The sequence below is a fragment of the Oncorhynchus mykiss genome, chromosome 17 (genome assembly GCF_057628025.1).
Source record: "Oncorhynchus mykiss isolate SJ-2025 chromosome 17, ASM5762802v1, whole genome shotgun sequence".
NCBI classification, from domain to species: domain Eukaryota; kingdom Metazoa; phylum Chordata; class Actinopteri; order Salmoniformes; family Salmonidae; genus Oncorhynchus; species Oncorhynchus mykiss.
Window position 1 is genome coordinate 54,936,801 of NC_143038.1, and position 9,654 is coordinate 54,946,454.

At 45.5% G+C, this 9,654-nt stretch overlaps 1 protein-coding gene across 2 annotated transcripts in view; it reads left to right on the forward strand.

Moving 5' to 3' along the window:
* Nucleotides 1-9,654, forward strand: part of slc25a26 (solute carrier family 25 member 26) — a 68,830-nt gene extending 59,176 nt beyond the window's left edge. For both annotated transcript variants that reach the window (XM_036950570.2, XM_036950571.2), the window contains 2 exons: nt 4,381-4,454; nt 9,299-9,654. In XM_036950570.2, coding sequence (XP_036806465.1) covers nt 4,381-4,454; nt 9,299-9,395 — 171 coding nt within the window. In that variant the 3' untranslated portion in view covers nt 9,396-9,654. The remainder of the gene's footprint in view (nt 1-4,380; nt 4,455-9,298) is intronic.

Consider the following 9,654-nt stretch of genomic DNA (forward strand, 5'->3'; position numbering starts at 1 on the left):
ACAGGGGTCGGTCTGCTGGCTGGGACAGGGGTCGGTCTGCTGGCTGGGACAGGGGTGGGTCTGCTGGCTGGGACAGGGGTGGGTCTGCTGGCTGGGACAGAGGTGGGTCTGCTGGCTGGGACAGGGGTGGGTCTGCTGGCTGGGACAGGGGTCGGTCTGCTGGCTGGGACAGGGGTGGGTCTGCTGGCAGGGACAGGGGTGGGTCTGCTGGCTGGGACAGGGGTCGGTCTGCTGGCTGGGACAGGGGTCGGTCTGCTGGCTGAGACAGGGGTGGGTCTGCTGGCTGTGACAGGGGTGGGTCTGCTGGCTGCTGGCTCAGAGAGACTGCTCGGACTGTTCCTCAGTGGCCAGCAGGACCTAGAAAAACACAGAACAGGACTCTTACCATGCTGCACTGCCCACAGCCTGGCAAACAGCACTGTGTCCTCTGAAACCTGCACCCCAGTCTGAGCATGGCACATCCCTGCCTTTGCTACTGCTATAATAGGTCCCCCCACCACCCAGACTAACTTACTGACCAAACTGCCTACATCTACTACAGGGTTTAGGGAAATGGAGGAGGGGAGAGGGGAAATAACAGAAGAGAGAGAGAGAGACATTACATACTCACCAGTGAACCACACTGCTACAGTATAACATGTGCCCAGATACACCAAGTTTTGGCGGTTTTGGAGCAGTGGCTTTTTCCTTGCTGTGCGTTCTTTCAGGTTATGTCGATATAGGACTCGTTTTACTTTGAATATAGATACTTTTGCACCTGTTTCCTCCAGCATCTTCACAAGGTCCTTTGCTGTTGTTCTGGGATTGATTTGCACTTTTCACACCAAAGTACGTTCATCTCTAGGAGACAGAACGCATCTCCTTCTTGAGCGGTATGACGGCTGCGTGGTCCCATGGTGTTTATACTTGCGTACTATTGTTTGTACAGATGAACATGGTACATTCAGGCGTTTGGAAATTGCTCCCATGAATGAAGGCCTACAATTTATTTTCTGAGGTCTTGGCTGATTTCTTTTGATTTTCCCATGATGTCAAGCAAAGAGGCACTAAGTTTGAAGGTAGGCCTTGACATACATCCACAGGTACACCTCCAACGGACTCAAATTATGTCAATTAGCCTATCAGAAGCTTCTAAAGCCATGACATAATTTTCTGGAATTTTCCAAGCTGTTTAAAGGCACGGTCAACTAAGTGTATGTAAACTTCTGACCCATTGGAATTGTGATACAGTGAATTATAAGTGAAATAATCTGTCTGTAAACAATTGTTGGAATAATTACTTGTGTCATGCACAAAGTAGATGTCCTAACCGACTTGCCATAACTATAGTTTATCAAGAAATTTGTGGAGTGGTTGAAAAACGAGTTTTAATGACTCCAACCTAAGTGTATGTAAGCTTCCGACTGTATAAACTTTCAACTGTATATTTTCTGGGTGATTTAAATATTGACTGGATTCATCAAGCTGCCCACTCAGGAAAAATCTTCAGGGATCAGGTTGTCAGTCAACCTCCCGGGGTAGTTACAAACAGCACAGGAATGAAATCATCAACATGTATTGATCACATTTTTACTAATAATGCAGATATTTGCTTTAAAGCAGTATCAAAATCCATAGGATGTAGTGATCACAATATAATAGCCATATTTAGAAAAACCAAAGTTCCAAAGGCTGGGCCTAATATAGTGTATAAGAGGTAATACACAAAGTTTTATTGTGATTCATATGTTGATGATGTAAATAATATTTGCTGGTCTGTGGTGTGTAATGAGGATCAACCAGACGCTGCACTTGACACATTAATGAAACTACTTATTCCAGTTACTAATAAGCACGCACCTGTTAAGAAAATGACTGTAAAAACTGTTAAATCCCCTTGGATTGATGAGGAATTGAAAAATTGTATGGTTGAGAGGGATGAGGCAAAATGTATTCCAATTAAGTCTGGCAGCCCAACTGATTGGCAAACATACTGCAAATAAAGAAATCATGTGACTAAACTAAATAAAAAGAAACTACACTATGAAATAAAGGTAAATTATATAAAGAATTATAGTAAAAAGCTTATGGGCAACTTAAATGACATTTTGGCTACTTCATTCATTGAATCAGATGGCTCATTCATCACAAAGCCCACTGATATTGCAAACTACTTGAATTACTTTTTCAGTGGCAAGATAAGCAAACTTAGAGATGACATGCCAGCAACAAACGCTGACGCAACACGTCCAGGTATATCAACCCAAATTATGAAAGACAAGTATTGTACTTTTGAATTCCGTAAAGTCAGTGTGGAAGAGGTGAAATAATTATTGTTGTCTATCAACAATGACAAGCCATCAGGGTCTGACAATCTAGATGGAAAATTACTGAGGATAATAGCAGACAATATTGCCACTCCTATTTGCCACATCTTCAATTTAAGCCTACTAGAAAGTGTGTGCCCTCAGGCTTGGAGGGAAGCTAAAGTCGTTCCGCTACCCAAGAATAGTAAAGCCCCCTTTACTGGCTCAAATAGCCAACCAATCAGACTGTTACAAACCCTTAGTAACCTTCTGGAAAAAATTGTGTTTGACCAGATACAATGCTATTTCACAGTAAACAAATTGACAACAGAATTTCAGCATGCTTATAGGGACGGACACTCAACAAGCACAGCACTTACACAAATGACTGATAATTGGCTGAGAGAAATTGATGATAAAATTATTGTGGGGGCTGTCTTGTTAGACTTTAGACATTATCGATCATAGTCTGCTGCTGGAAAAACGTAGGTGTTATGTCTTTACACCCCCTGCTATAATGTGGATAAAGAATTATTTGTTTAACAGAACACTTCAGGTGTTCTTTAATGGAAGCCTATCCAATATAAGCCAGTTATAATCAGCAATCAGCCATTTTTACTAACAACATGTCTATGTATGCGGATGACTCAACACTATACACGTCAGCTACTACAGCGACTGAAATGACTGCAACACTCTATGAAGAGCTGCAGTTAGTTTCAGAGTGGGTGGCAAGGAATAAGCTAGCCCGAAATATTTCTGAAACTAAAAGCATTGTATTTGGAACAAAACACTGACTAAACCCTAAACCTCAACTAAATCTTGCAATAAATAATGTGGAAATTGAGCAAGTTGAGAAGATTAAAATGCTTGGAGTAACACTAGATTGTAAACTGTCATGGTCAAACCATATTGATGCAGTAGTAGCTAAGATGGGAAGAAGTCTGTCTATTATAAAGCGATGGTCTGCCTTCTTAACAACACTATCAACAAGGCAGGTCCTACAGGCCCTAGTTTTGTCGCACCTTGACTACTGTTCAGTCCTGTGGTCAGGTGCAACAAAAAAGGACTTAGGAAAATTGCAATTGGCTCAGAACAGGGCAGCACAGCTGGCCCTTGGATGTACACAGAGAGCTAATATTAATCATGTGCATGTCAATCTCTCCTGGCTGAAAGTGGAGGAGAGGTTGACTTCATCACTACTTTTATTTATGAGAGGTAGAATGCACAGAGCTGTCTGTCTAAACTACTGGCACACAGCTCGGACACCCATTCATACCCCACAAGACATGCCACGATGTCTCTTCACAGTCCCCAAGTCCAGAACAGACTATGGGAGGCACACAGTGGAACTCTATTCCACATCAAGTAACTGACGCAAGCAGTAAAATTAGATTTAAAAAAGAGATTAAAAAACACCTTATGGAACAGCGGGGACTGTGAAGCAACACAAACATTGTCACAGACACATGCATACACACAAAATAACATACACACTATACATACACATGGATTTAGTACTTTAGATATGTGGTAGTGGTGGAGTAGGGGCCTGAGGGCACACACTGTGTTGTGAAATCTATGAATGTATTGTAATGTTTTTAAAATTGTATAAACTGCCTTAATTTTGCTGGACCCCAGGAAGAGTAGCTGCTGTTTGGCAGCAGCTAATGGGGATCCATAAGTACAAATATTGCTGGGCACACAAAAATACACAGGGTGATTTACAGTCCAGGCTGCAGTTATGCTAACCCCGCACCCCACCCTTCACTTCCCCTCCTCTCTTTAATCACCCTCCCATTCCTCTTGCCATGCTAGTCCCTCCCCCCTCACGCTTAACTACTTCTCCCACTCTCTCCAATCCTGATCCCACTCCTCCCAATCAAGACCTCTGGCATAAAACTGCAACAGGTGGAGTGTGGGTGGTGGATTGTTATGGATGTCACCTGTGTTGCCACCGATGTCTGTGAGGGGAGAAGTGGGAGGAGGTAGGATGGGAGAGGAAGACTAAACAGGGTGTCTGTCCAAGTGGCAGGAAGTGGAGGAGACTATCTATCTATCGTCACATCTCTTATTTGTTCTCTCTCTCTCTTAGGCTGGGACTAGTACAGCGAGTGGAAACATCCCACTGGTGCTGTTAGATGTGTGGAAGACTAGGGGCTTGACGGGGTAAGTATGGCCCATCACACGCTGCTGTTCTGGGGGAACCTGAGGACTAGGCTGGGGTAGCCTTCTGTACCTATGTACACATTTCAACAAGTGTCTCTGACTAGGTATCCCCTTCCCCTTTCTATTGTTGAAAGACTGTGTTTTTAAAAATCTTAAACCATTTCTCTTAGCCTGTATGTTTTTTGGGACTTTGCATTATCTGATTTAAAGTCATACAGTTCTTTGCATAATCAGGTTTGCCTGCTGGTAGGAACACTAGTCAGGGGACATACATTCAGCACAGAAACCTGAAAAATGAGAATTAAGAGCTTTCCAAGAGACATAACTTTTCTGAATAGTCCTATTGATTAAGACATTAGTAGGGCCAATGGTAAGGTTTATGTGTGGAGCTGAATGTGTGATGTGTTTATGACATCTCCTAATGAAAAGGCCAGGTCAGAAGGGAATGATGGCCTGCCAGCCCTAAACCAAACAGCCCTGTGAATAATAGTCTGGTGTGTATGAGCAGCCATCATTTAGTTAAGATATACAGGCCCTGATGTTAATAGCAGATTTGGTTTGGGGTGGTGCCAAAAACAGTCTCTCAGGCACTATCAGAGATTGTTTGAGTAGGCTGCAGTAATGGAATCTAATCAGAGAGTGCAATCCTGTTGGGAAGAGGTTCTGATTCAACATTAACTGGCTGTTTAATAACCCCGGGGTAGTTTGTTAATCTCACTCCGCTGGGGAGAGAGAAGACCAGGGACGGGGTGGGCTTCAACACACTCAGCTGGGGAGAGAGAAGACCAGGGACGGGGTGGGCTTCAACACACTCGGCTGGGGAGAGAGAAGACCAGGGACGGGGTGGGCTTCAACACACTCCGCTGGGGAGAGAGAAGACCAGGGACGGTGTGGGCTTCAACACACTCGGCTGGGGAGAGAGAAGACCAGGGACGGGGTGGGCTTCAACACACTCAGCTGGGGAGAGAGAAGACCAGGGATGGGGTGGGCTTCAACACACTCGGCTGGGGAGAGAGAAGACCAGGGACGGGGTGGGCTTCAACACACTCCGCTGGGGAGAGAGAAGACCGGGGACGGGGTGGGCTTCAACACACTCGGCTGGGGAGAGAGAAGACCAGGGACGGGGTGGGCTTCAACACACTCCGCTGGGGAGAGAGAAGACCAGGGACGGGGTGGGCTTCAACACACTCAGCTGGGGAGAGAGAAGACCAGGGACGGGGTGGGCTTCAACACACTCGGCTGGGGAGAGAGAAGACCGGGGACGGGGTGGGCTTCAACACACTCAGCTGGGGAGAGAGAAGACCAGGGACGGGGTGGGCTTGTTATTGAATGGCTCATCTTATGCTCATGAAGCTGTCATACAGAGGGATACCTTGTAGAAAAGTCTCTACCCTAAGCCTCCCAGCTGCCTCGATAAGCCGCCCCTAATTGAAAGAGTATTATTTGATGTTCCCCCTCTTCTTCGATATTTTGTCTCTCTTTTTCTGGACTTTTTTTCCTTCTCTTCTCTAACTCTTGGTTTACTGATAAGATAGCTGCAGAGGGAGGTTTTCTGTACAGCTGAAGGAGCAAGCATAATAAACCGTACAACATGGAGTTCCCCAAATGCCTTCCCCTGATAGTGATACACACAGTCTCTCTGGGACAACCAGAGGAAGGAAAAGCAGTGTTGTGATTCCATAGGGAAAGGACTTGGCAGTTACGCCGGGGCTGGGACTTTAAAGCTTGAATTATGGTAATAGGCCCAATTGCAGTCTAGTGAAGCCATAAAGTGCTTCCATCTGTTTGCTGTGCCCCAGAGCACTGCCGAGCCCTGCCTGCCTCCTCACCACACTAACCAAAACACATGGACAGCCAGGACCTCCCCAAACCAACCAGAATGAATCTGAAACACGCCAAAACAATGTAAACCTGAGTTCACCAAGTCAGCTCCACTTCGCATGACCTAAACCTACTGCTCAGACTTTGAACCCAACTGTCTGCTCCAGGGTTGGGGTCAATTCTGAATTGAATTGCAAATTGCATTTTAATTCCAATTCAATTCTTGAATTGTAATTGATTTTGAATTGGCCACAACCCACAGGTGAAGAATTTAAATAGAATGTGAATTAAAGGAAGTAGAATTTAATTTAATGAAATGATGCAGATGATTAATGAGAAGAAAAGTGCTCCTGATCAAAAGGAGGTGAAGACATGTGGTGTATCTAAGACCACTGGTTCTCAACATGATTAAGACCAAAGCCTGTGATGAGCAGCTCTCTCTCTCCTGCTGAGGACTCGGGGTATTTTAGGCTGTGCGGTTAGGAGGCTGTGAGGTGATTGGCCGGTGTTCAGGGCCTGACTGATCTGTGTGGCTGGCAGGCTGCTGATGTCAGTGAGTCAGCGAGCCCCAGAGGTTTATGGGAGAAGTTCAGCCATCTTGTTCCACAGGTGGGGCTTCTCCCAGACAGGAAGTGACACACTGTTGTGAGCCAGAACACGTGGAGGTGGTCTGGAGAATTTAGAATCTTAGAACACTTTAAGAACTGTGCTGACCCATTGCCAAATCAATCTTTCACATGGGCAGATACTGAAAATGGGACATTATTTTCTGTCTATTGCTTTCCTTGGCTTGTTGTTTGAAACAACATTGGCTTCATTCAGGCACTGGCAGCCTACCACATGAGCGTTTCGAAAAGGACTATATTTTGATATATAACGTGTGTGATGGAAAAGGTTGAGATTCACACACAGTGGGTGTTTACTTCTATTTCAGTCGAAGGTGATAACTCTGCAAAGAGCAAACTGAAGGGCAGGATGACAAGCTTTGAGAAATGTCCCCTTGCTCATTTGTTCCAGCTTAAGCATTTACACACCCACACGCGCTCACACACACACACACACGAGCGCAGCCTCTCCAAAACACCCGATCCGACTAGGAGCATTCCTAAACGTGCAGTTCTGTAAATGGCTGGGATAGTTGAGAGATCCCTGACGTGCTTGGCACCTTGTACAGATTTGCAGTTGACAAAATTGATGTATTAGCGGTTAGACCATTTGTGACCCCATTTCTAAATGGAGGGCCATAAAACCTCACCACAGCCCCCACAGGTGTCCCAGGCCTCTGGGGTCTGTTGTGTTACGTAGGTCAGCCCTGGAGCATCCAAGGCACTGAGAGCAGTTCGAGCTGCTGGCCAGAGCAGAGGCAGGGCAGACAGATCGACGAACCGACCGAGGAGTGTAGGGGTGTAGTGGCAGAGTGGGGGTTCTCAGTAAGGAATACATCAGTCCAATGGATAGGACCCATTATATTTCCAGTCTGTGGGGAGAGGGGAGAGTAAATGCTATAGTGTGTGTACAAGAGAATGGAGAAGAGAGAGGGAGAAAAAGAGAGCGAGGAATGACTGGGCTGATCCGGGGTGTCTGAGCTGAGCCAGTTGAGGCTGTTGCTGGACGGCCGCACGAATGGACAGAGGGACGTGTGTGGATGTCATCTGGCCATCAGTCAGGCAGACAGATCAAGCTCCAGGGAGGCCCATCAGGGGGTTCAGTAGTAATCCACAAAACAGCTGTGTGGAAAAGGGCCTTGGCATACTCTCATGGCCTGTCACCATCCCCTGACCTCCACAACATCAACAGTCTGGAGAGTCCCCTAACTTCTAAAACTTTCTTTGAAACAACATTCTACTCCCCTAGCTTCTAAAACAGCCAATCCACTCCCCTGTCTTTCTAAATGGACTGAAAAACATCCTGCCCAGTCTCCTGTCTTCAATAACTGACTCTAAAACAGCCAATCCACTCCCCTGTCTTTCTAAATGGACTGAAAAACATCCTGCCCAGTCTCCTGTCTTCAATAACTGACTCTAAAACAGCCAATCCACTCCCCTGTCTTTCTAAATGGACTGAAAAACATCCTGCCCAGTCTCCTGTCTTCAATAACTGACTCTAAAACAGCTTTTCACTCCCCTAGCTTCTAAAACAGCCAATCCACTCCCCTGTCTTTCTAAATGGACTGAAAAACATCCTGCCCAGTCTCCTGTCTTCAATAACTGACTCTAAAACAGCCAATCCACTCCCCTGTCTTTCTAAATGGACTGAAAAACATCCTGCCCAGTCTCCTGTCTTCAATAACTGACTCTAAAACAGCCAATCCACTCCCCTGTCTTTCTAAATGGACTGAAAAACATCCTGCCCAGTCTCCTGTCTTCAATAACTGACTCTAAAACAGCTTTTCAGTCCCCTAGCTTCTAAAGCTGTCTTTAAAACAGCCTCCCCAGTCTCCTGTCTTCAATAACTGACTCTAAAACAGCTTTTCAGTCCCCTAGCTTCTAAAGCTGTCTTTAAAACAGCCTCCCCAGTCTCCTGTCTTCAATAACTGACTCTAAAACAGCTTTTCAGTCCCCTAGCTTCTAAAGCTGTCTTTAAAACAGCCTCCCCAGTCTCCTGTCTTCAATAACTGACTCTAAAACATCCTCTCTAGTCCCTTGTCTTCGAAAACTCACTCTAAATCATCCTCCCCAGTCTCCTGTCTTCAATAACTGACTCTAAAACATCCTCTCTAGTCCCTTGTCTTCGAAAACTCACTCTAAATCATCCTCCCCAGTCTCCTGTCTTCTAAATTTGCCTTCAGAACAGACTCTCCAGTCTCCTAGCTTCTAAAACTGACTCAGAAACAGCTTTTCTGTTCCTTAGCTTCTGAAACTGACTCTAGATCATCTTAATAAGCCCCTGTTTCCTAAAATAGCATGAAATCCCTCTCAGAACATACATATTAGCAGAGAAATATGGAACAAGACCTAGTCAAATAAAACAAGTAACATGTTACTCTTGCATAATACCTGATGCAATTTTGTCTGTCTTTTCAGTCTGTTTTCTGGCACTATACCTCGAGTCACGTCCATCAGTCTGGGAGGTTTTATCTTCCTGGGTGCTTATGAGAAGGTCCGACGCACCCTGCTATAAAGACCCTGCCCTGGGGATGAAGGCAGGTGTGCTGTGCTGACCCAGCCTGAACTGGCCCCGAGGAGGGACACCTGGTGTGAGTCATCCCTGATCGCATTACCCAGAGGTCTGCGTTCCTGCTCATCAGTGCGCTGCAGATTGAGTTTAACTGCGTGAATTCCATTTTAACAGCAAGGATCGCATATCTCTGAGCCGAGTATCTTCACTGTGACCATGTGAGTGGAAATGTTATTAAAAGCCATATTTTTATACAATGTCA